At 42.7% G+C, this 27,148-nt stretch overlaps 1 protein-coding gene across 4 annotated transcripts in view; it reads left to right on the top strand.

Annotated features, from left to right (window-relative positions):
• KCNIP1 (potassium voltage-gated channel interacting protein 1) overlaps positions 1 to 26,589 on the top strand; it is a 204,528-nt gene extending 177,939 nt beyond the window's left edge. For 2 of the 4 annotated variants that reach the window (XM_025867051.2, XM_073890118.1), the window contains exons 2-8: positions 12,771 to 12,895; positions 13,692 to 13,761; positions 15,251 to 15,321; positions 16,021 to 16,128; positions 21,365 to 21,469; positions 22,366 to 22,428; positions 25,711 to 26,589. In XM_025867051.2, the coding sequence (XP_025722836.1) occupies positions 12,771 to 12,895; positions 13,692 to 13,761; positions 15,251 to 15,321; positions 16,021 to 16,128; positions 21,365 to 21,469; positions 22,366 to 22,428; positions 25,711 to 25,758 (590 nt within the window). In that variant the 3' untranslated portion in view covers positions 25,759 to 26,589. Of the gene's footprint in view, positions 1 to 7,862; positions 7,896 to 12,770; positions 12,896 to 13,691; positions 13,762 to 15,250; positions 15,322 to 16,020; positions 16,129 to 16,771; positions 17,015 to 21,364; positions 21,470 to 22,365; positions 22,429 to 25,710 lie in introns of those variants that run through there. The other 2 variants (XM_025867052.2, XM_073890129.1) reach the window with 2 other exon arrangements.
• Positions 26,590 to 27,148: the final 559 nt, after the last annotated feature.

The raw sequence follows: 27,148 nt of genomic DNA, 5'->3' as shown, positions 1-27,148 counted from the left end.
GGGGTGGGGGAGATGCCTTCATGGTAATGATCTGGATCCTGAAACAATTCAGAGAGGCAGCAGGGCTCCGAAAGAGGCAGTATTTCCTTTTTTTTATGATGGTTTCATTTTACATTTTTATTGGCTCTCCACTGATTGCTCTCGGGCTCTCTGACGGGATGTGAGATGCGCTGACATTTATAGAAATCAATACATTAATAAATCACGAAGTTCATAATGTCTGATTTGCTTCTAAATGAGACAGAACTATTATCACCATAAAGTTGCACATAAAATATGCCCAATTGTGATGTATTGTATAGTCTAATCAAAGGCATTTGAGTGAATAACCTTTCCCCAAAAGAAGGAAACAATCAAAGCTGAATAACGTCATTAATAATTCAAGGTATGTCCACCAAGGCTTCATTTATTAAGTGCACAGTTAAGAGGCTTCCGAGCCGAGTCCTACAGATGACACCTTGCCATCTTCTTCCTGCCTCTGGGCAAGCAGACGTCTGCTCTCTGATGAACTGGCTGCAGTCCTTGCATTTGGCAGTACTTGTTGCAGGCGAGGGTAATGTCCAATTCCCTGCTCCAGCTAAGAAATGGACCAAAACGATACACACGTTGACTGTTTGGATTATTAAGGGCAGAGGGCATGGAGCCATGTAATAACTCTAGGGGAGAGGAGGCAGGAAACTTTCTCAGGGACGGTCAGTTATTATATCTATTGACTTACCACTCCAGGCCCTGTGTTTCTGGGGTCCACCACTCACAGACGCTCCGCCCTGTTCCCTGGCAATCTGAAGACTGAGGTGCTCGGCGCTCTTTCATCCAGAATCCTGTGTTCGCTTATGTCTGCTGCAGTTGATACAGAAAGATCATATTCACTTCAGCCAGTTAGTGTCCAAGCTGAGCTGGCAAGTGGGTACTTTTCTGACAGAGCAAATCACAGAACGAACAGATCTTCCCTACACTGAAGAGGAGCACAATTAACTAGATCCATCAGAAAAGGTACAATCATGACCTAGCAAGTATCTACAGACTTGATTATTGGATTCTGCCTTTGAAAATCACCCTTAAAATCATGGACACCATACACTATTCGATAGAAATAACATTTTTGAGCACCTACTATGTGCATAGAGCATTTTACATATCTTATCTCCTTTAGACTCACGACTACAAGGTGCGTATGATTATAGCTGGAATTAGTCTAATAACTGTATACCTCCTAGGGACAGTGAGATGATTCGATCAATCCTAAAACTATTACCATGCTCTCCGAGCTCACCAAGTCAGGCACTTAATATGAGGACACATGAATACTGAATTCCAGCAAAAGCTCACTTGGCCAATCGCCATTACTGCCCTGCTCGTGATTATTCCGTATGGGGTACAGAACTTCATTTTCACAATAACAACAATGCAAAGGTTTATTCGGTTGGATTGTAGAGGCCAAGCCGACCTGATGACTTTGGTTTTTGGGCCCTGAGCACACTAATTTGGGATAGCTGAACATATCCCAGCTAGTCTGACTTCGCAGCACCAAAGAGATTGGAAAATGGTATCAATCAGGCTTTCCCCGCATCCCCAAATGCCAGTTGTTAAACATTCAGCAGCCCACCGAAGCAAGCCCTCTGCTTGGAAAGCATCACCTGGCCAGTTGTCGAATTAGCTGGAAAGCAGTGAACTACTCTTCAAAAAGCAGGCTGAACGACAGGCTTTTCACACCTTACCCTGGCCTGGATCCACTGAGTTTCCACTGATGAGAAAATTCTATGCCTATATTCACGAGGCAATTTTACTTTTCCTTCAAGTGATTTTTTTGACCTCTCTCTGCACCTTCGTATTTCCAACTTAAAACTAGCAGTGCCCTTCCCCATGGATACTTCTCCCTCCTTGTCCTCCTCATTTGCAGTGAATTGACATTTTAGCTTCTTGGTCAAGAGGAGCAACAAAATCCCATCTCTGTAATCCTCTTATTTCCTGCAGGAATATTCGAGACTCATTTAATCCTGGGCAGCACCTCCCCGTCCCCAGCCCAGGGCAGCCACCACTCATGAACTGGCTATATCCATGTGCTGGAACTTCAGGGCAGCTGAGACCAAAGGAGAAATGGTAGAAGGTTCCCCACTGGGGATGCCAACTTGTGGCAGGATTTGGGCCTCATGGGACTAATTGGTCCCTAGAGCTGTGGAGATTGCTGGTGCCACCCAAGTAAATCATACAGGATGGTTTTTCCAGATACAGAGGTCCACTTAAAACATCATCTAGAGATTTCCACCTGTGGCTGAGACCCTACAGTGAACCTGACATTTCTCCTTCGCAGCCTGGCCAGGGGCTTCGCTGGACTGAAATGTTGCTTTGGAGGTGAAGGGAACGTATGTGGCCCTTGTTCCCTGTCCTGAAACACCATTTAGGGCTCCTTCTTTCTGCCAACCCTAGGATCTAAGTGATTCACTTCTTTCCCAGAAGTTTCTTTGTTTTTCCAATCTTGTTGGGAAATGTGTGAATTTCCTGTTGTCACGCAACAGAGTTGTGATTTATGTCACAGTTTGTGTAATGACTTTGTGGACTTTTAACAATTACATTATATTTCTGACAATTAATCTCTACTAGCACCACCTTCCGAGGTACATCTGACACTCCCTTTCCCACACACCCCACCCAATGTGCTGATCTGAAGGCCACGTTCAAAAACACCCTCCTTTTGGGAGAAAGGTCAGAGAACTGAAATACACTATATATGGAAGAATTTTCAAGTCATCTGATCTGGAAAATCTCCCATCTAATGGAAGTAGCAGTACTCAAAGATTTTTTTTTTTTTTGTAGGACTCTTTTTTTTTTTTCCCCAGAAGATTTTTAGGACTGAGGTGTAAATGAATGAGAAATGTATAAATTCAATTTTGCTTAAAAGGGGCAGGAGGGTTTCAAGATTAAGAGAACAAACGCTTGGAGCAAAACACGATTTGAGTTTTATTGAAGCAAGAAGACTGAAAAAAATGTCCAGAACACTCAGAAAATCTTTATCAAAGCTCAGTTTGGCACTCCCGGGACTCATCATTAAGTTTATAAAATTCAGAGCTGATGAGTTGTGTGTGCTGTGTGTGTCTGAGTGAGTTTATGACTCACCTCCGAGCCCCGGCTGTAAGAATCTCGGCCTCCAGGATTACACTTCAAGACCAAATGGAACTTGTCCCCGTGAGTACCAACCCCCTCCGCCACTGGCTTCATATAGTCACCAACAAGGATCCTCACCCCTGACTATAATGGGGTAAACTGTCAATCAAAAGATAGTGTTAAACTCATCCAGAGTAAACCAATCAACCATGTTTAAGGGGAGGGAAAAGATCACATTTTCAAATGCCAGCATGTCACCTCTAATATGATCTTTAATGTAACCAACATAGTTTAGGCACACGGAAAATGAACCACTGGAAGCACTAGAAATGTGATTTCAAGAGGTAGCACAGCATTCAATTTTATGCACACTGTCACCTAAGTTATTTGCAGCTCAAGTATGTCACGTTCTTTAAATTTCCCTCTGGGTTGTTTTCACAGTGTCCCACAGTTTTGATCTGTCATATTTTCACTATCATTTGGCTCAAAATTCTTTTTAATTTCCATGAGAGTTCTTCATCCATCCATGGGTTACTTAGGAATTCGAACCCGATTGCTTGATTTTGAAACATTTGGAGATGTCCTCCCTTTTTCTTCTTCCCTTGATTTCTTGTTTAATTCCACTGTGGATAGAAAACATCCTGAATAATTTCAGTTCTTCTAACTTTGTTGAGATTGGCTTGATAACATTTGGTAAGTGTTCTCTGAGCACTTGAGAAAAAGTGTGAGATCCATGGCGGTTGGGTAAAGAGTTCCACTCTGCTATCAATGGAGTCACATCTGTTAATTGCATTGCTCATATCCTCTACACCCTTATCGATTTTTTATCAGTTGCTGAGAGAGGAGTTTTGAAATTTTCAGCTATGACTCTGAATTTGTGATTTCTCCTTTTCTCTGTTAGCCTTCGTTTTGTGTGTATTTGGAAACTATATTATTAGTGCATACTAATTTAGAATTGTTTTGTCTTCCTGGTGGATGGCGCCTTCATGATGCAAACTCCCTCTTTCTCTCTAGCAAAGCTTCTTGCCTTAAAGTCTACTTTATCTGATGTTAAAATAGCTGTGCCTGCTTTTCTTGATGTGTGTTATATGTTGTACCCTTTTCCATCCTTTCACCTCTACCTTTTCTGTGTCCGCAGACTCGCAAGTAGCACTGAGTTAGGGCTTGCTCTCTTGTATTGAACATTTTCTCTTGGTCGTTGTATTTCAAGTTTTATTGTGATGTTCCTCGGTGCGGTTTTCTTCATGTTTATCTGCTTGAGTTTATGCTTCTTGAATCTGCGGCTCGATATCTGTGGCTTGATCTCGTCCATCCAGTTTTTTTAAATGATCAGTTGTTACCTCTTCAGATATTGCTTCAACATCATTTTCTAGCTCCTCCCTTTTAGGGACTCCAGTCATACATATGCTAGAACTTTTCTTCACATCCAATATGTCTCTTTTACGGTCTCGTCTGTATTTTCCATGTTTCTCTCCCTGTGTGCATCAGTCTATTTTTCTCGTGACCTATCCACTGAATCATTAATTCTATCGTCATCTGTGCCCAACCTGCTGTTAAACTGATACATTTATTTGTCAATTCTGGATAATATTTTTTTTAATTTAGAACTTTTCATTTACTTTTATATGTTCTGATTCTCTGGTGAAATCTCCATCTTTTTATTTTCTTGAGCATATTTCACCATTATTTTAAAGCCCATACTTGATAAATCCAGTATGTAGATGATCTATGAATCTATTATTATATTCTGTCTTCTTCTCTCGGCCCTGTCTCCTAATATGCCTGGGAAATTTTCAATGAGTGGTGAATATTAGAACACAAAATGTGAACACTATCTGGCTGAGCCTTCAACTTACACAAGGTAACTGAGGAGGTGCAGACAAACTTAATCCAAATGGGGACTGAGCTGTTTTGAGGCTGGATTTCCATCTTTGAGAGGCCTGATCTATTTCTAATGTGCCCTTGCTTCGAGAACGTAGTCCTTTAGGGGTCAAACTGAAAGCCTGAATGTTTACCGGGAACCCCCAGCCTCGAAAATCCTGACCTCCAGCAGCTACCCCATAACACTGTGAGCCTTCCAAGAGCTCCATTCATCTCTGCAACCTTTGGGCTGTGGTTTTTGCTTAGTTTCCCTTGACCTCTGTCACGATAGCTCAGGTTATTTGGCTCATGTCTGCACTCCCCTCCTCTATGGCCCTTCCAGTCTTGGCCCCTCGAGCCCAGAATGTCTTAGCAGGACTGATCCCATTTTTGTCTTCCCGGATGCTGAAAGTTCTGCTTACACTCTTTGCTCTTAGCAGACCCTTTTTGCTCAGTTTCTCAAGCTCATTATTCATGCCGCTTATAAATCAGCATACACTGTGAGTTAAAAAGCAGCATTGACTGTCAGGCTTAACTTAATGAGTTTTTCTTCCCTCCAGAATCATGGCTTCTAAAGATAGGATAACTTGTAGCTCCCCAGCACCTTCCAAACACGTGTGTTTTTTTTCTGCTCCCCATCACCACCCCCAGTTTTCAGGTGTCTTTTTGTTGTTGTTACTATGGAAATTTTTTAAAAAATTTTTAATTGATGTATTTTTTAATCCTCTTCCAATTATTCTCAGTGATAAGTCAGCTCTGCTACAGGAGAGCTCACCTTTCCTGGGCCTTTTGGCTTCTCTATCATTACATATGCTATTTCCTTGCTTCCCTTTTCCTTGAAGACTCAAATAAATTATCACCTCCCCTGAAGCTATCCCTGTCACCCCTTCCAATCCTATGCTATCCAGGTGACATTCGTTAAGCGCTTCCTCCTCTTGGCTCCCAAGTGTCTTAGCCATATCCACATTGCTTGCTACTTGGCATGATTTGCCAATGAAGAGTTCCAGACCAGCAATCCATAGCATTCTACAAATAGTAATATTATATTTGGCCCATGCTCTATGTTTCCAATGTTAAGCTCATTGATGACAGCTAAGAATCAGGATACAATCTTTTAATTGTAGCAGCTTCTGAGAAGAATCTAAAGGTCTGAACTCCCTGAACCTAAATTCCACATAACAGCAACCAGCTATGGAAGAGCTGTTTCCCTTTCATGGGGCAATGACTCGCAGGTTTTTCAGTCCCGACCAGCCTCTCTGGTCATATAACCAGCACCTGACTTATCTCAATTACCTACCAAGTACTGTTGGCATTTGAGTTTGTAATCTTGGTCTCTGTGTGTGTCTCCCCACCAGTTGGAGAGCTCCATATGAACAGATGGTATGTCTTTTCACCTCTCTCCCAAGCCCATCCCTGGCATGGCAGCAATGGTTGACCCATATCTGTAGATATACCTCTACAAAAATGCTACCTACGTGTTCTTAGGGCTGTGAGACTATTCTGTAGGTTGCATAGTGGTGGATATGAGACATTATACATTTGTCAAAACCCATAGAACTGTACCACACAAAGAATGAATTCTAATGAAAACTATGGACTTCCGCTAAAAATATCTCAATCTTGGTTTGTCAGCTGTAACAAATATCCCACACCAGAGCAAGATGTTAATGCTTAGGGGAAACTGTGAGGTGACATGCATGGGAACTCTGTATTTTCTGCTCAACTTTTCTGTAAACCTAAAACTGCTCTAAACTTCCTCTTATTGGAAAAATTAAATGAATGTAAATGCTATTAATCAGAGTGATAACTGATAAAAGAAGGCAACTAAATCGGGCAAAATAAGCTTCTCCCAGGGGATTCAGGTCAGGACACAAGAACAAAAATATTTACCAATGGATCCCCACCTATACCACCACTTTTAGGGACAGCAGAAAATAAGCCACAGCTGTCTGGGGGTGTGGGAGAGGAGTGACCAAAACACACTTAAGGTCATGGCTGGGCAGGCTTACACACTGTTGGTCAGGAGTGATGGAAGGACAGGAGGAAATTCAAACAATAGCCTATGGAGGAAAAACCAAGCTGACCACCAAAAAGACCCCAAAAGGCCAGCGGAGAGCAGAAAGTAAAGCCCACCATTTCCTGCTCCCCGGGACCTGGACCACCCAACCCCATCATGCCATGGAAGATTTTCCAGGTCTGATGATTTGTCTTATGTTTTGTATCCAGCCTAACAGGGGACTTCACTTTCATCCACTCTGTTCACCCATCCTAGTGTGCTAATAATCAGTTTTTTCAACAGCCCCCCCCTTTTCTTCCTGCTTCTTACTTATCAGGATCGAGAAGGGAAAAGAGAAGCAAAGGCTTGTAGATTGTAAGCTCCAGCAGAGCAGGGAACGAAGTTGTTTCGTTCGCTGAAATACGCATAGCAGATACGTCATTGATGATTGTTGAATGAGCAAATACAGAATCCTACAAAATGTGCAGCTTCAAACTACGAAGTAGCAGGGGGGGACAATGGGGCCTCTGTTGTAAAGGGTACCACATAAGCCACTTTTCAATCAAACATGCGGGTATTTCCAAGGACCCATCCACATCTGTGCATCTTCAGCCCCATGCCATCCCATCTCTCTTCAGGCTGCATGGCTGCATGGCTGCGGGCATGCTCAGTGAGCCCCCTGCTGGGAGCCGTGGGCACTGCGAGGTGACCCATTGCTCTTGCCTGTTCCTACGGTGGGTAAAGGATGGGGAGGTCAGCTCCAGCTCTGCTACAAGACCTCTTTGCATATGTCGAGCTGGATGGTGACCTGGACACCCTCAGAGTGGAATCTCCATGGAAAATAAGTAAGCTTTGTTTTTTTTAATGAATGGATTTGGTAAAATGTTTTCTTACTTTTTCCTAGACATCGCCTGGTGGTATTACCAGTTTCAGAGAGGTAAAAAAGTTTAAACTAACTTGACTACTTCGGTCACATTACTTTCAAAAGAAGACCTTCTTAATCAAATATATTTTGCAATTAGTCTACTCACTCACCAATTTTCTTTGCCCCTTGTTAAGAAACCCCACCTAGATAGAAACCATTAGAAACATTCTTTAGAGACAAGTTATAGGAAAAGCTTTGCTCCCACTAAGAAACTGATATGTTTTCTCTCTCATGGGCAACAAGATATACGGAAAAGCTCAGAGCCAGTTTGTGGTTCAAGTGTAGTCACTGCTTGGAACAAATGACCTGAATTTCTAAGTTCTTTTTTTCCCCATGGTCTTGACCTCCTAATCTAATTAACATTTTCTAGGGCACTTTTTTCTTATTACTTTATCTCTTTATTTTATTATATTAATTTTATATAATCAGTTTTAAGTCCTTTGTGAAGCAAAACGGAATGTGTTTAAATAAACAAATAGGGAGAGAAAAGTTGGCTGACTAGGCGGTGAGTGAGGTAGGAAAATGTAGGTAAGTGGGAGGTAAACAGGCAGAGATCAGGACCTAAAATGCCTATGGGGTCAGGAAAGTAGCATAAATGAATTAGGTGAGCCACAGTTGAACAAGGGGAGCACTAGAGACTTTGGCTGCCCAAAGGGAACAGCCTCTGCTCAGCTCTTGTAAACTATTTCTTTGTGAGAATTTGACACCAAAGTTGTCTGATAATCCCATTTTCCAAGAGAAATAAAAAATCTTATTTTGTCAACCTCTCATCTTGAAATATTGGCAGTTAATTCCAAAAACAAAAACAACAACAACAAAAAACCCACCACATTTTATAGACTAAACAAAATCTATCTTTGGGCTGCATTCTATGTCAAAGGCTACCATTTTGTAATGTCAAAAACAGATGGGGGATTATAAAGTCTAACCCAGAGACCCCAAGATGGAGAGACTATTTTCTAGTCCAGTGAGAAGGAGGTCATCATGGCCATGGTTTTTTGACTGCAGTCATGGTCATGGAGCTAACAGAGGAGATACTCTCTAGTGAGGAGACCAAAGGCTTGGGTCCTCCTACAGCTCATAGTCTCAGGGGCTGACTTGTACACTGGCACAGAGCTTGTCAGGAGCAGAGCTCCCAACATTGCAAACTTTGTAACATTGGTTACAAACCACTTTGCAGTCTGTGCTTGAGGGAAGGAGAAGCCAGTGTAGGGGCACATGGAAGCCAGATCTATAAAAGAGACCCTGGGCTGGCAGGATTCTAGGTCCCGTTCTGTCACGGACTGGCTGTGTGACTCAGGCAAAGCCATGTAGTGACAGACTTGGAAGAGATCGCCTGTGTTAGAAGCCCTTAATATGGGCTCCATGTGTTTAAAATATGCAGGACCTAACTAAAAATACAGGAAAATACCATAAGTAGGTTCATTTTCTTTTTCTGAGGGTCTCAAGCTTTCATCCCCCATTCTGAGGAGTCTGTGACCTCAAAACAATAAGGACCACTTAATCTGAATCTTCTCCAACTTACTCTTCAGTCTGGGAATTTCCTGCTATAAATCCCCTATAGTTGGTTATTCTATCTTGCCTTAACTACCCACAGTAATAGACAATTAAGCACTGTTTAAGATACTCATGGTTAGAAAATCTCCTTATTTGTTAGGACACTCATCTTTCTAATATTCGGATAAAGAGAGTAATGGTCCCCCACTCCCCACCACACACAAGATTGTAATGGGACAACAGGCATGAAAACATTTTGCAGATTAAAAGTACTTTACCAACTGAAAGTATTTTAATTTATTCTTGTTATGTAGTTATCACCATAATACTGTATTTCTAGGTTACTTTTGATGTCTATCATTCAAACTCGGCCTTAGTAATTGGCTCATCATTACTTTTAATAACAAAAATAATAATAAGCAATATTTTGCCTTCCAGACTCTTAACAGACCTCAAAAGGAACTGTCAAGGTGGCTCCCCACCTATTAATTCTGTTTTCTTCTTCCTCCAACCAGGTTGCTTAGCAGCCCTCTTTCCTTTACTGGGGCCACCTGGGCAGCACCCAGGGACTCCCTGGAGGTTGGGGGGGCAGGGTTGGTGCAACAGGAGGAATGTGGAAACCTCAGCAGCCCCTTCAGAAATTTCTTCAGAATATATTTACAGTGGTTGGAACCAGACAAAGGCAGGGAAGGGAGAGCAGGCATGAGGGAAGGGAATGCTGAGATGTGGGCCCTTCTAGAAGGTTGTCACAAGCATAGACAACATCTTCCATTCACAGGTCATGACACATGAGGGTCACAATCAGCATAATTTTACAAAGGAATAGATTAAAATTGAGAACAGAGTACATCTCACATTAATAGAGGAAAGGGTTTAAGGAAATTTTTCCTTCAAAATATTTCATGAAATCTTTGTTTATATGTGTGTGTATACTGGAGCATGATGTAAATTGTCGTTCTTCCTATGAAACACAGTAAAACAAAAAGTTGGGAACCACTGGTTTAAGACATGCAGGCTACTTCCCAGCATCTTGAGCCCCAAAGACATGAATTTCCTTCAGTGACTGATGCTCCCACAGCCTGACAATTAGGAGGTGATGAAAAGCAAAATTGAAACAAAGCTTGGCAGTCAGCATCCCAATATTCAGAAATTACGGAATCCGATATGGAAATCTATCCTGCTACCCAGACAGCAAACAAATCATTTATTGATAAAGTCGATTTCTCCCTTAATGAAGTGGGCCTAATATTGGATATTTCAGTAACTACTTAGTATATTTATAATAGAGATGGTAAGTACAGCTTATGAATCAGAAAGATTCTCTTAAACTTCCTCAAAGAGACTTCCCTGATCTTGTGAAGAATTTGGTCACAAGAAGATTAATAGAAATGAGCCAATACTGCAAAAGAAGTCTTTCAAGCTTCTGCATAAGTTAAACTGGGAAAGATATACCAGACACCTGCAAAAATACATCATTTCTGTCTTCCTGGTTTACATTTTAATAGTTCACCTCTTTCCCGAGTTTTAAATATCTGTATTTTTCAAAATAAAATTGCTATTAAATCTAATACTGGGAAATTTAAACCAACAATTTTATTTCTATTTTTAAATGAGCTAAAAATATATGTGAGTATTCTGAATTAGTTTTATGTGGGGGGGAGTTGTTTGGGGGGGGGATGGTCCTTTGATTTACATAGAAATGCTGCAGTGTTTAGGTAATTGCTACTTAACTTGTTAGCTACAAACATAACAATAATTAAAGGCTCTGTAAGAATTACAAAGAAATCGGTCACTTGTAGCTATGTTGTATAATCAGAGTATCTTATTTATATTGAATAATCTGCCCTACTCCCCAGAGGATAAGGTGATACCTGCTGCCCAGCACATAAGAAAGATGACCAGTGGGAATGAGTAGTAGAAGTTCTTCTGCCTCTCCCTTGGAACCTTACCCAAATGTCCATTTCCTTAGGAAGATGTCCAAGATACAAACTCACTTTGACGAATTCCTTTTGTATTGAGATCACAGTCTCAAAAGAAGAAGTGACAACTGGGGGGCAAATCTGATAGCAAGAGCTTGGCACTGACTGGAGAAATGTACTCAGTGTTAAGCACCTGCTCATCTTATTCTCTCAGACAGAAACGCAGCCTGTCCCCCACTCTCCATGGTCATAGGATGCAATGTGGAGTGCGCGCGTTCCCAACGCCATGTCCATTTCATCACTATTCTTGCCAGCCCAGATTTACAGTTGCTCAATATATGGATTTGGTAATGTCTGCATGACAACAACGGGCAGAGAAGGTTAGCCGACAATTGATTCTTGATTGGAGTAAATTTATAGAAAGCGTCTGGCAGGACCCAAAGGAAAACACTCATTTATCCTTCTGGGATGGTCAAACGTTGATACTTCCACTTACTTGGATTTTGTGATCCTTCAGTAGGCGATGGGCAGATTTCTTGCTTTAATAGACTGACACTTTCTCAATAACTAGTACAAAATTACATTATATTGTCATACTTATTGGAGGAACAAACTGCTACTTCAGACAACTGTTTTCTGAGCTCTTCAAATGCTTTCAGAAGCTTTGATTTATATCAAGTGGTTCCCATTTAAGTCATCTTCCTATTATTTAAGAACATCTAATAGATATTACAAAACAACACTGTAAAATGCACTCTCATTCTTAAGTTAATATTTCACATGCCATAGTTGGAACTCTTTGCTAAATCGTGTTAGACTTCATCTAATTGTACCAAATGGTAAGACTTTGCTCTACCTTTTTAATGGATTTGTTTCCCTTCCCTGTTTGGAAGCTGTTAACCATTCCACTCACTTACCTGTGTCTCTAAAATGTTCCCATGGTTCAGCCCTTCCCTCCCTTATTACAAGATATGGAATTAGTTAAAGCTTTAGCAGAAAAGAGCTCTGAAATGGATCATTTCCGGGAGAGGAGAGATTAACAAAGCAATATCACAAAGTCTCATAACAGCTCTAGACAGCAGGCACTGTACTATATGCCCATGAACCATGGTTCATGGTTGCAAATTATAATATGCAAAGAAGTTATTTTGAAAGAAAGGGAAATGTATTCATATAGACTTACTTTGAGCCCATCTACCCTCATCTCCACTTGGAATGTGTTTCTCTCCAGCCTGAAGCTCCCTCCCTGCGTGGTCTGACACAGCTGGCCCAAAGGCTGGACCGAGTGTGAGACAGAAGTGACTAGGCAGGGGGCGAGGGGAGGCCCAAGGGAGAAAGGTCATCTGCACTGTGACCCCAGCCCACGACCCTGTGTACCAGGTCACAACACCACTCTTTTGACAGCCAAGACTGTGGTCTGATGAGTGGCCACTGAGGTCAGCCCTTCCAACGCCATCTCCTCTGGTTCCAGATAAGATTGAAGATGAGTTGGAAATGACCATGGTTTGCCATCGGCCCGAGGGACTGGAGCAGCTTGAGGCCCAGACCAACTTCACCAAGCGGGAGCTGCAAGTGCTTTATCGAGGCTTCAAAAATGTAAGGCCCACAGGGCATCTGAAGGCCCAGGCAGAATTTCCCACCTGAAGCTAAGTCTTCCAAATGCCAACGGGGCCCATCAGGGAGCTCTTCCATATATGTAGTTGTAAAAGAAAGGCCAATTCTCTAAAGGGGGCATGAGAGCAAGATCACCTGGCTAAAAGGAAAGACTTCAGGCAAGGATGAGACAACCTCCATAGATGGGAAACTGGCCAGTAGCCCAGGAACTTCACGGGATGGCAGGCACAACAGTGGAGAATTCACCTTGGCCCAGCTTCTAGTCTTAGCGTAACCCATTCACCCCGTCAATATTGTCCGTTCTGATGGGATTCAGCTCTGTGCTAACTGAGCTCATGGAGACTGATGTGTAAGCCTGAATGCCAATGTATTAATTTGCAACATCATTTCCTGTATTAAACCTCATGATAGCCTTCTCGGGAAGGTATTGTTAGCCCCATTTTACAGGTAAGGACATTGAGGATCAGAGCCTAACTCACTCAAAGCCACAAAGCCTAGAAGAGGCTGAGCCAGGATCCAAATCCAGGTCTTCCTAAGCCCAAATCCCAAGCTTTTTCCACCTCACAGTGCCCATTCTCATCATTTTGTAAAGCAGCTTCAGTCCTAAGGTGGGGCTATGTCCCAGCTACTCACTTGGAGACACAGAATTGTGCAGGTGGTTGTCCAGTCCCTGCTCGTCAGGGATGATAGGGAAAAATAAAACCCCAAGGCTGGACCCAGTCTTCTCCTTCTGGGGCGGGCCCCCATCCCTTCCACTTACTCTCTCCCCTTCATGCAGGAGTGCCCCAGTGGTGTGGTCAATGAAGAAACATTCAAACAGATCTACGCTCAGTTTTTCCCTCATGGAGGTGAGTCTGATATTGAAAAGATCCTTCCCAGCTCCCTCTCTGGTGAGCAGCCTTTCTTCCTCCAAGTTCATGCTTCTTGTTATCTGCCTCCTCCTCAAGGTCAAGGACAACTCAGGGTAAGATTTCCCTCCCTTATTACAAGATATGGAATTAGTTAAAGCTTTAGCAGAAAAGAGCTCTGAAATGGATCATTTCCGGGAGAGGAGAGATTAACAAAGCAATATCACAAAGTCTCATAACAGCTCTAGACAGCAGGCACTGTACTATATGCCCAATGGGGCAACTATGTCTCAGAGAAGTTAAGCAATTCACTCAAGGTCACACAGCTAGGAAGTGGCAGAGCAGGATTCCATCCCACAAACGTCTGATGAAAAGCTTTGCCCTGTTGGTCCCACCATTGTGCCCCACGCTCTCCATTCTTTCCCTCACAATAGCTGAGGCAAGGTGGAATTTTGAAAGAGAACTTTAATAAATACCAGAGACTGTAGAAATAAATGAATCCAAGAAGATGGAGGGAACATAAAGTAGTGCATCTGAGTCCAGGTTAATGAGCTCTCGAGGCCCACGGCCACTGTGTTGCCACGCCTGACTCCTGAAGGAAGCTGCTCTGGCTCCATGGGCCTAGGTCATCTGTGGCTTTTCCCATTGCTTCCATGTGTCACATGCCGCTTCCTTTCCTGCCCCCAAGAGTTATCTCCCGCAGGACCCCTTCCTGATCCTGGGTCCTGACAAATTGGAGATCCAAGTATCCTGAACACTTCTTAGGCTCTGTTTCTCCTGGGCCTCTTCGGCAGCAGAGGGGGCCTTCCTAGGTGTGGGGACCCAGTAAAGGGTCCCTACCCAAGTTGCAGGGGGCGGGTACGGCTTCACCCTACACAGGCCCCAGAATCACTGTTGTCGAGTTCTACTGAGCCACATTTTTTTGAATTTTGATCATGTGGCAGGCCTGGTGATAGTTTTGATGATGTGACTATGTGAAAAATTTAACATACTTTTTCAAAAATTCCGAGAGATAGGTCTTGCTACATCCCTTTGGAAGAGATGGGAGAAAGGAGCTCAGAGATGTTATGCTAGATGCCTATGGTCACACAGCTAAATAGGGACAGAGCTGCTAACCAAGCCCAGGTCTGTCTGCTGCCTGGTGAGTGCTCACTCCATGGCATTGCACTACCACTTGGGAGAGCGTGTTCTGTACACAGTCGCCATGTTACCCATCCACCAAGAATTACTCACGCAGGCAGGCAGGAGGGTCTTTCTCCCGGGAAGACTAGATGGAGGGGCAAAGGCCTATCTTTGCTGTAAGAACTTCCCACCTCAACCCCAAGACAGCCACCTGGGTCCCAGTTTCCAGTGGGTTTGCCCAAGCCCCGTTTCCACCTTCCCATCACCCCAGCAGCACCGTCTTCTACTTCTTATTGTTTCCAAGTGTTCTCGCTCCCCTCTGTGAAGCCCAGCTCCCTTCACCTGTCTTTCCTTCTGTGCCTTGCAGATGCCAGCATGTATGCTCATTACCTCTTCCATGCTTTCGACACCACCCAGACAGGCTCCGTGAAGTTCGAGGTACGCTTGTCTCTTGAGTCCCGGGGCCCCCACCACCTCCTCCTCTAAGCTGTGGCCTATTGAAGGGACAGTTGGATCATCAGACACTTCAGTCCTTTGTCCACTTAACAAGCATTTCCTAAGATAGGGAAGGATGCAGCAGCTGCCCCTCCCCTCCAGGAGCTCAGGGCCTCGAGGGACTACAGATAACAGCTGAATAGCTCACATGCATGGAGCTAGCCATGTGACAGACTCTACACTAGTGCCTTGCATGGATTAACTCATTAGTCCCCAGAGTAACCCTACAAGTTCCAGTTCTATGATTTATTACCAGTTTGCAGAAGAGGACAGTAAGGCAGAGAGAGATGGAGTTGTCTTCCCAAGGTCAAAGAGCTAGGAAGTGGTAACAGAGGGATGTGAACTCAGGTAGTAGATTGTAGCCAGTCTTAGGGTAATTGGAGCTGTGGGATAAGGCACTACCAGAAGAGTCTGGAGATGTCAGCACACACATTCTTCCTCAAAGAGACTCTGTCCCCTGGAATGGGCAGGGTAGGGAATGGAAGGGGGTCTGCTTTCACTGAGGTAGGCCATATCCTTCAGGGGACAGAGGACATGGGAGATGCCATTCTGTACAAATAGTCATAGAGTCTGACCCGAAGACAGAGCTGCAGCCCACTCCATGGCTTGGTTAATGTCATTTATGCCTCTTCCACTTGTCAGGACTTTGTAACTGCTCTGTCGATTTTACTGAGAGGAACCGTCCATGAGAAGCTAAGGTGGACATTTAATTTGTATGACATCAATAAAGATGGATACATAAACAAAGAGGTAAGTGAGCTGAGGCGAGGGGCATGAAAGCGCTACAGTGAAGGCATCTAATTATAAACAGAAAACAGCCCCAGTCACAATCACGAGGAGGAAATTGAATGAAGAGGGATCTGTTTTGGGGCTAACAGAGCTGATTCCCTGCAAAAGGAAGAAGGTCACCTTTGACCTCCCCCATTGCTCCACCCTGCCCTGTTCCCAAGCACTCAAGAAAGGATTAAGCAGATTCATTCATTGTCACTGGGTCCCTTATATTCAATGCACATTCCAGAGGGCTGTCAATGCTTTTAGTGTAGACTTATTCTTCCCAAGGGACTCACATTTAGCAGGTTGACAGCCACAAGTTAAAACTAAAAGTTGGAATGATAGAGTTGAAAACACTGTCTAGAAGAGAGAAGGGAGATTTTTGAGGAAGAGGGGACTATAAAAGGATCATATTGGCCACAATCTATTTTGCCTACTAATAAAACCATAGAAGGAGATGATGGCAGGTGCAGCTATCTCTAAACACATCACAAACAATTTCTGACTCTTCACTGCTTGACACTTTTAGATCCTCGGAGTTACATGTGGTGTCTGGACAATGAAATACCCACAGGTCTATCTCAAAACTCACTTTGATATCTACTGTATCTTGGTCTCTCAGTTGCAGCTTGGACCCTGTAACATCCCACTCCCCGAGTTTCTACATGCTGTGCGCAGTGTCTAGAGCTACAAATGTCATCTCCAATTTTCACCTCAACCCAACTGAGCTCTCTAATGTTCATGCCTCATTCATTCAGTCAAGTATTTGCTCAATGTATATTTGAGGGCTTATAAGGTGTTCTAGGTGCTGGAAATAAAGTGGTGGATGGGGGCACCTGGGTGGCTCAGTCGTTAAGCGTCTGCCTTCGGCTCAGGTCATAATCCCAGGGTCCTGGGATCGAACCCCGCATCGGGCTCCCTGCTCCGCGGGAAGCCTGCTTCTCCCTCTCCCACTCCCCCTGCTTGTGTTCCCTCTCTCACTATTTCTCTCCGTCAAATCAATAAATAAAACCTTTAAAAAATAAAATTAAATAAATAAATAAAGTGGTGGATGACTCCCTTGAGTGTAAAAACCCTAATATCCACTAGTAACAGATATGTTCAATGAATTCCAGTAAATTCATGTAATGGAATAACAGGTGGCCATTTAAAGTCATACAAAAGTAAGAAGATGTAAAAATTCATCTGACACATTACATTTAAAAAATCACCTTATAGGGGCACCTGGGTGGCTCAGTCGGTTAAGCATCTGCTTTTGGCTCAGGTCATGATCCTGGGGTCCTGGGATTGAGTCCTGCATTAGGCTCCCTGCTCAGCAGGGAGTCTCCTTCTCCCTCTCCCTCTGCTCCTCCCCAGCACTCATGCTTGTTCTCTCTCTCTCAAATACATAAATAAAATCTTTAAAAAAAATAAAAAAATCACTTTATAAATAGTATGTATAATATTATCTCAATTTTGCAAATAATTTAATGCTTCTATACCTACTCAAATATATGATACTACAAAATATTCAAATACTACTTCACAAAATATTTAAAGAAAGGACCCTAAAATGGGATTTACAACACAGTTTTCAACCTTGGTGCAGTTATAATTCCATCACTGAATAACCTCACTAACTCCTGCTCCCTATTTCTTACTTGCAGACTAGACAAAATTGTCGCCATTAATACCCATCAGACCTCTCTAGATGGCAGAATTAATAAAGTACCTCCTAAAAGAAAAAGAAAGTATGAATAAGCAGCTTCCTAGAAAAGACAGCAGGAACTTCTGGCAATCATTTGGAGATAATCTCATCCAAATTATAGGCAATGAAAATCCTGAGAGAGCAATCAAAATTGGTTTTTAAGTCCTTTCTCTTAATAAAAGTACTCAGGAAAGAACCTACGATAATGTGGATGTGAAGGACTTATGAAGACATTTTTAAAATAAACACAGGGAGGGGCACCTGGGTGGCTCAGTTGTTAAGCGTCTGCCTTCGGCTCAGCTCATGATCCCGGGGTCCTGGGATGGAGTCCCGCATCGGGCTCCCTGCTCCGCGGGAAGCCTGCTTCTCCCTCTCCCACTCCCCCTGCTTGTGTTCCCTCTCTCGCTGTCTCTCTCTCTGTCAAGTAAATAAATAAAATCTTTTAAAAATAAAAAAATAAATAAACACATGGATAGAGACGTGTATCTCCTAGTTCTGTTTGTTGGGAGGGCCTAAGACAATGACACCCTCTAGCAATGAGGATGTCTTGCACCCAGACCTTGGTTTCTGAACACCATCCTCCAACTAAAGGAATCAGTCTCCTTGGAGAAGTGGGTGATTCCAGGACTGGGAACAAGAAAATACAAGATCAGCCTGGAGTACCTTGTAGTGCTGGAAAATATTGAAGTGCTTAAAAAAGAAAAAAAAGGATGGGACATGTCAAAAAGCTACAGCAGTCAGTCTGAAGGAGTTCCCAATCACCAAAACGGAACAATTTGAACAACAAAATTAAAAATAACAGTATTAGATTATAAGCTATAAAATAAAATATCCACGAGTCCCTACTAAATTATATATACATAATTACAGACTGTATACATTCAAATAACATATGTTCAAATAAATAATATGTATTCAAATAAATAATTGAATTCATAGATAAATGGGGGATAAGGGATAACTCTTCCTTAAAGAAGAATTCCAATTAATAAATAAAGAAGGAATAAAGGAAATATAAAGTCAGCATTAGGCAAGCACCACAATAATAATTTTTGCAGGCAAGACGCACTGAAAGATACTAAAATCAGTGGAGGAACTTGACAGGCAGGCACCACCTTGATCAAGTCATCAAGGTTTGCATTGCCATTAATAAGATATATCCACTCCATGTACCTCTTTGACATGATGTACCAAGAAGGATATAACATCACTTCTATAGTATTCTCATCAAAAATGTATAACTTCAATCTTATCATAAGAAAACCAGGGACTAACCTAAACAGAGACATAAAATAACTTACCAGCACTATATCAGAAGTGTCTTGGTCTTGAAAGACGAAGGGTGAGAAACGGTCACAGGTTAGAGGACACTAAGGGGACACACAACTAGATGGATGAGGGATCCTTAACCATAAAAAAGACACTAGGGAAAAATCTAATGAAATGTGAATAAGCTCCATAGTTTTGTTAATAGCCCTGCACAGCACTGGTAGCATTGTTAATTCCCTGGCTTTGATCACTGTGCTGTGCTTTGGCAAGTTAGGAGAAACTGGGTCAAAGGTATACATGAATGCTCTGTTCTATTCTTGCAACTTTTGTGTAAGTCTAATATTATTTAAAATAGGTTAAAAATGAATAAAAACAATAAAATAAGCACATGGAATGAGGAGCAGCAGACAAGGAACCCAGGAGAGAAGCCATCCCCTGGGTCTCCACAGACACTATTTCAAAGATCTCAAAGACAAGGCTGTCCTCCTACGCCCTCTTTCCTGCGTCCCAAGGAGGGGCCATGGAGTAGTTTGCTATGGCCAGTGTGATCAGAACATCACAGAGCCACTCAACAGTTACTGGGTTCCTAGCCCATGCAGAGACCTTAGCAATGAAGGATCAAGCATATGTCCTCATGAGCTCACAGTCTTGAGGAAACAGAGCTACACTAATAATAAGAACAACTTAACTCTTTTAACAAGTACTTAATGATCACTTACTCTGTATGGAGAAGCATTGAGAGATTAGAAAGAAAACATGATAGGATTTGTACCATCTATCAGGCCCCATAAAACAAGAATGACTTTGTAGAAAGTGGTCTTTTGGTTACAAAGATAAAAGGTCATCAACATAAACTAGCCTAAATTGAGAGGTTTCCTCTAAAGGTATAGCTAGTCCGATGGAACATGTGTAATCCCCACTGAAGCTAGAAGGTTGTTAGTCTCCAGTCTCTCTCTCTCTCTCTCTCCCCTCACCTCTTCTTTCCTCTCTCTTCCCTCTCCCTCCTCCAGCATTGCTGAGATCAAGACAAGCCGCACTCTCTTCTGCAGAAATGACACATTCAAGTTGCTAGCAACATAGGGGTGGGGAGGTACAGAGGAGGTTTTAGTTTATAGGGTAACCATTCTGAGACACTGCCCATCTGGGGCTTCTCCCAGTCTTTGTAACTGTCTGTCTTCTTCATTTGTTTTTCTCAGAAAGCCTCTGAGTGTGTGTGATTGTGTATATGTGTGTGTGTGAGAGAGAGTATGTGTGTGTGTATATGAGAGTGTGTGTATGTGTTTGTGTGTGAGTGTGTGTAAGAGTATGTGTGTGAAAGAGTATGTGTGTGTGAAAGAAAGAGCATGTGTGTGAGACTGTGTGCGTGAGAGAGTGTGTATGTGTGTGAGTATATATATGTGTGTGAGAGGGAAAGATTGTGTGTGAGAGAGATTGTGTGTGTTTGAGTGTGTGGGGGTGGGTGTGCGCGCACGCGCAGGTGCCCACGCATGTGCTCATGAGAACATTTCTTGTCCCCCGTCAGCCCCATCTCCTTTCTCCCTCTACTCTTCTCTCCTCTCCTCTCCTCTGCTCTCGCTCTCTCTTTCTCCCTGCGTCTTTCTCATCTCTTCTACCTTCTGTGTGTTTGCTCCATTTTACTCTTCACAGAAGTTCTACTCTTCTGTAGAAGGTTTTGGTGTCTGCTCTCACTCAACCTCAGTTAAATCCTGGAAATGGCTTGCCTGTGGCACCTACTCTGGCCCTAACTCCACTTGACCTTTGAGCTCCAGAGTTCTATCACTCCTGATTACATTTCTGTGCCTCATCACAGAAAAATAGAGTAGCTCAGCTTTAGTCAGATGTCCACCTTTGTTCCAAATAGGTGTGGTCACAGGGATAGGTCACCCAGTACAAACATAGCCACCTGGACACAACCATTCAAAGGAATTGTGGAGTGGGGAGAGGGTCTTCCAAAAATGGGGTGTGAGTTCATCAGTACACACACGTTCACCCCAATTCCACACATAACCCCTCACTGAGGATAATGCTCAAGAAAAGGTAACCTACCCAACAGCCTCTGAAGGCAAAGAGAATTTCCCGCCACCCTCTCTCTAGGAGGAGGTTCCCAAAATATAGCCCCTTTGCTTGCTTTCTAACTCCCTCTCATCAGCTGAAGAGAGTCCCTTTGATCACCTTCATTCACAAGTGTAACAAGGAGCCCCAAACTGTCACCTAAAAACCTCATGGTTCCCACACTGTGCTTCCATATCATCTCTCCAGGAGATGATGGACATCGTCAAAGCCATCTATGACATGATGGGGAAATATACATATCCCGTGCTCAAAGAAGACACTCCAAGGCAGCATGTGGATGTCTTCTTCCAGGTAAGTGCACACACACTGTGCATGAGCTTTAAGCCCAACGTAGACCAGTCAACCCACAAGCATCTGAACAAGTGGTGTGTGTCCAACTCTGTTCTAAGCATTGTAGAAAACAGAAAAGAATTACAAGATGTGTTGACCTCAAGTAATAGATGATGTCATTAAGCAGGCAAGTATATACTACAGAATAGAATAGGGAAGTATATTACGAAGTATAAATGCTACAGTATAGCCTCTAAGTTCCATAAAAATTCTTGGTGGAGCATAGTAGCCAGAGAAGATGTCATTAAGCACGTTTATGTAGGTGTTAAGGCTTTATGTCTGGGGAGTAACGGGAAATAAAGTTGGAAACAAGGGTGGGCTGGATTGAGATCTTTCACTGAAGAGGTTTAGCCTTGCGTGGGTGACTACAGTTACTCCATGAGTGGGAGAGTGGCATGACCAGAACAGTGTTTTAGTAAAAAGGTAAGCTAGTGGTAGAGTTTTGAAGAATGTCCAAGCTCATTCTAGTCTAATCCTCTCACTTTGCAGATGGGAAAAGCAGAGGCTCAGAGAGGCTTAAAGACTCACTCAAGGTCACACAGAAAGTGACAGAGAAGAAGTCGAACCTCTCATGTGCAGCGTTCTCTCTGCCAGATGGACAGGCTGGGAGAGAGTCTGGGGAACACATGTTAGGGTGTCAGCAGAATAATCTGGTGATGAGGTAATGAGAGTCTGGAGCAAGTCTTTCCATTTTAAGGAAGCTCATGGGGGTCAAAGGGCTATAACCAGGGCCTGGGTGGGGTTGTCTGGCCAGTGAAAGACCACCTTGATTTTCGGGGCAAAGGTGGTTAACAAAGAGCAAGTTTTGGAATGCAGATTACCGGGGTCATTAAAGTGCTTCCTGTTGTGTCTTCCAGAAAATGGACAAAAATAAAGATGGCATCGTGACTTTAGACGAATTTCTTGAATCCTGTCAGGAGGTAAGGAGAGACCTCGGAGCATAAAACCTCTAGATCTGGGAAAGGAAATCTGGGGGCTGGGGACCTGCAGGAGGGCAAGAATGAGAAACCTGTGGCCTCAGGTCAGAGACACCACCGCCAACCCCACCAGTAGCAACTCGGAATTCCAACAATCTCCACTCCTCCAACTGGCCTATGGTTGGTCTTGGCTAAACACCGTCTGAGCCAGACAGCCTGAGAAGGATTGGGGGGGGGGGGTGGCAGGGGATGTGAAAGCCCAGAGGGGGTCTCTGTGAAACCAAAGACTTCCCAAATGGGCAACACTCATTTTTTAACCTGCTTCTGGCTCAATGACCCACTCCTCAGACTACAAGGGAGTAGCTGGGAAAAAAACCTAAAACTGTAATTCTCAACCCATAGTATACCCAAGAATTGCCCAGATGATTCTGAAAATGAACACTAGATGGGGGTGGGGGAGGGTGCTGTAGAAATCTTTGTTTTAACACAAATGGCCTAGGGATCAAGGCTTCCAAAACTTTAATGGGCAAACCAACCTCCTTGAAGATCTGGTTAAAATGTAGATTCTAATTCAATAGGTCTGGAGGGGAGTTTGAGGCGCTACTATTCTAACGCTCTCCCAGGTCAAGCTGGTGCTGCAGGTCCTTGGACCGCATTGTCACTCATTGAAAAGATAAACTAGCCCAGAGTCTCTGCCAGAAAATGAACTGGAAATAGTTTCTTTTATCTACTTTAGAAAAATGCATTTCCATCCCCACCTTATTTCAGAAAAGTGCGCAGTCACTCTGAGCTCACCCAGTAAGAACTGCAGGTGCACAAAAGCAGGGGAGAAGTCACCAACACGTACTGAGCACCTACCAAGTTTCAGGTATATGCATCCACCTCACAACAGCCCTGAGAGATGGTGGCGTTTTATCCAAGGTGATATTCAAAATATTCAATAATGAGAGTGGACTGAGAATTGACCACTCTTAACTGACCTTGACTAATGCCATGGAGCATGCCCTAAAGGGACCCTTCTAAGCTTGCCAGTCTGTTAGCTGACGGATCTTTGGGTGTTCCGGAGGTCCTGGACCAGTTACCAGAGAGACAGAGGGAAAGATGCTGGCTGGGAGGCTCAGGTCAGCAGTTATTTACCAACAAGGCTAGAAATATTTCAACATGTTAATCATCATGAACTGGGTGACTGGCAGAATTGATCGTGCCCATTTTAAAGAAGAGAAAACTGAGACTGGCAGAATTGATCGTGCCCATTTTAAAGAAGAGAAAACTGAGACATTGCAAAGTTAAGAGATATGGCTAAGGCACAGTAGGTGACAGAGATCAAAGATGGAACCTGAACGCCATCATTCTAATTTTAAATTCTATGCCCTACTTAGGTGTGCTTTTTTGACTTTGCTTCAGAGGTGAGTGAAGTTTTTAAATTCGTTTAGTTTCTCACATTAGCAACCTCTATAGCTGTTCATTAATTCACTTACTTTTTGCTCACAACCCACCCATAGGCAGATACTGTGATCGACGCTATTTTACATATAAAGAAACTGAGGCACAGAGGGATTAAATAATTGGCCTAAGGCCACCCAGCTAGTAAATGACAGATGCAGATTTGAATCTAGGCAGCCTGACTGCAGAACCCATAGACTTACTTTAAAAGTTCTAGCAACTTTTAAAAGATTTCAAACACCTAGAATCAACTTTTGTCTTTGTTGATTTTTTTTTTCTGTTATAGGTCTGCTTTCTGTTTTATCATTTGTGTTCTAAATTATCTTTTTCCTTCTATTTTATTTTAATTTAATTTTAGGGGCTTTTTTTCTAGCTTTTCGAGATGAAGATTTAGGTCATTCTTTTCAACCATTCTTTTCCAGTATGTTCACATAAAGGGATAAAATTTCCTTTAAGTACTGTTTTAGACCCCACATATTTTAATATGTCATATTTTCATCATATTTTAATTCAAGATATTTTCTTCTCTGACCCATGAACTTAAAAGTATGTTGCTTAATAGCTAAGCATTTGAGGATTTTCTACATTCAATACTTATTTCTTAGAGAATATACACTAGAAAAAAGTAAAATAGAGAACATATAATGGAGACATGCAATAAAAAAAACCAATAAAACCAAAATTTGCCTCTTTGCAAAAATTAATAAAATTGATAAATGCTTAGCAAGACTGATTTAAACAAAAGAGAAAGAGAGAGAAAACTCAAACTATCAGTATCAGGAGTGGAAAGGGTAACAACGCTGCAGGATTTACAGATTATAAAGATAATAGTTCGCTATTTGAAAAATTTGACAACATATGAAATCCACAAATTCCTTGCAAATATAATTTATCAAAACTAACACAAAAAGAAATAGAAAATCTGAATAGTCCTATGTATGTTAAAGAAATTGAATCTGTAATTTAAAATTTTCCCACAAAGAAATTGACAGACACAGATGTCTTACCCCATAAATTCTTCCAAACTCTTTCGAAAGAATAAGCGATATTAATCTCACACAAACTCAGAGAATAGAGAAAGAGGAAAAACTTCTCAACTTGATTTATGAGGCTATCATAACCCTAATATGAAATCATGGCAAGCCATTACAAAATAAAATGTTCAAGCTAATATATTCCTTCTGGATATAGGAGTAAAAAATCAAATCCAGTAATATGTAAAAAAAAAAAAAAAAGAGGAAGAAGAACAGAAAGGTTTATTACAGAAGTGCCAGTTTGGTTTAACATTCAAGAATCAACCAATATAATTAATAACATAATAGAATTTATAAAAATGCAGTCCTCTCAGTAGATGTCAAAATCATTTGATAAAATGCAGTTGCCCAGAGCTTCTTAAAAAAGGTAATATTCACTGTTTCACTGGATACTTTATTTGTTACAAATTTCTTAAGGCCAGGGTACCCGGGTGGCTAAGTCGGTTAAGCGTCTGCCTTCGGCTCAGGTCATGATCCCAGGGTCCTGGGACTGAGTCCCACATTGGACTCCCTGCTCCGTGGGGAGTCTGCTTCTCCCTCGGGCTCTTCCTCTCTCTCTCTCTCATGAATAAATAAATAAAATCCTAAAAAACAACAAAAAAAATTCCTAAGGCCAGAGAAGGTGCTTCTTGCCTTGAATTGCTCACTCTCTGGGCCGCCACTGCTTTTTCCTATTTCTAGTGCCCTTGCAGCATTCTTTCTGCATGGGAAACCCACACAAGAGACGTGCTCACCATTACAGAGCTTCTCAGGGAGGAGCCTCCGAGAGTTCTAACCATCCTCTCTTTTCCGCCTCCTCCCCTCCCAGGATGACAACATCATGAGGTCCCTCCAGCTATTCCAAAATGTCATGTAACTATGGACATAGCCAGCCAGCTCTCAGAGACATTGTACTGAACAACCACCTCTTAACACCTTGATCTGCCCTTGTTCTGATTTTGCACACCGACTCTTGGGACAGAAACACCTTTTACATTTTGGAAGAATTCTCCGCTGGACACTTTCTATGGAACCCAGCATCACATGGCTCAGTCTCTGATTGCAAACTCTTCCTTCTCCGTCTTCTTGAGAGAGAGAAGATGAAATTGGGTTTGTTTTGGAAGCATGCTCCTCTCTTCATGCTGCTGCCCTATGGAAGGTCCCTCTGCTTGAGCTTAAACAGTAGTGCACACTTTTCTGCTTGCGTGACCCAGCCCACTGCCTCCAAGTCCAGCAGACCTTGATGTATCGGAAGCAAGATGACCTGAGCCAAATGCACACCATCCTCTGATGGCCTCCCAAACCAATGTGCCTGTTTCCCTTCTTTTGGTGGGAAGAATGAGCATTATACAGAACAATATGAATCCGTATGACTAGATTGGGAGAGCCAGCACCTAACATATGTAGGATAGAACTGAATTCTTAAGCATGGCATTGTCTGGTGACCCAAACTGCCCAAATCCTTTGTTTCCAGAGGCAAGAACCAATAATTCTTTCTCACACTGGCATCTGTGCTGGTAGTGCAAATCCCTTGATGTGCACAGGGAAAGAGCCAATGCCCAGTGGTCCATGCCCTCACTCCATCTCCTGCTAGAGCCTAGCACTGCATGCCCCTCCCAGAAGGCCCAGAATGCCTGCAAATTGTAATTTTATACCATGTTCTAATCAATAAACACAACTATTTCTTACACTCTTAATCTTCATTTCCTCCATGACTTAATTGGCCAGGAGAGGTAAGCTGTGAAAAGGGAAGGCTCATCCATTCAGTTGGCATCCAGTTATTAGTACTTACTTGGTGCCAGACCCAGTGCCAATCAGTCATCATCCTCCACTACCCCCAAGCAAGCATCCCATTTAAATGCAAATACTGTGACTAAAAGCAAATATGTCTTTAAGATGAGACCCCTCACAACACCTTCCTTCCAACAAGATTGCCAGTCTCAAGACCCTCAGCGGTAGAAAGTCTGGAGCGTCATGTGATATGGCTGGGGATACAGAGATGAAGAGGTGGCCAGAAGCTCCTGCCGAGGGGCTTGGAGTCCAGGGGTTGACCAAGTGGCTTCAACCAAAAGCAACAAATTATTACTTCCGTTGGACACTATGTCTTAGAGTCCCCATTTAACATCACATTAACAAAGATGAAGAGCTAACCATGGCATTCTTGGAAGGAAAGCAATTTACTGAACACCTATTATGCGCCAGATAATGCACTAGTGGCTTACATACATTATCTCATTTCATGTTGCTGTAGGGCATTCTGGGAGATA

This window comes from Callorhinus ursinus, unplaced genomic scaffold (assembly GCF_003265705.2).
Source record: "Callorhinus ursinus isolate GAN/ISIS: 27379988/994484 unplaced genomic scaffold, GSC_fseal_2.0 scaffold3, whole genome shotgun sequence".
In the NCBI taxonomy this organism is placed as follows: domain Eukaryota; kingdom Metazoa; phylum Chordata; class Mammalia; order Carnivora; family Otariidae; genus Callorhinus; species Callorhinus ursinus.
Note: the sequence above shows the minus strand (reverse complement) of the source record. Positions and strands in the feature narration are given on the sequence as shown.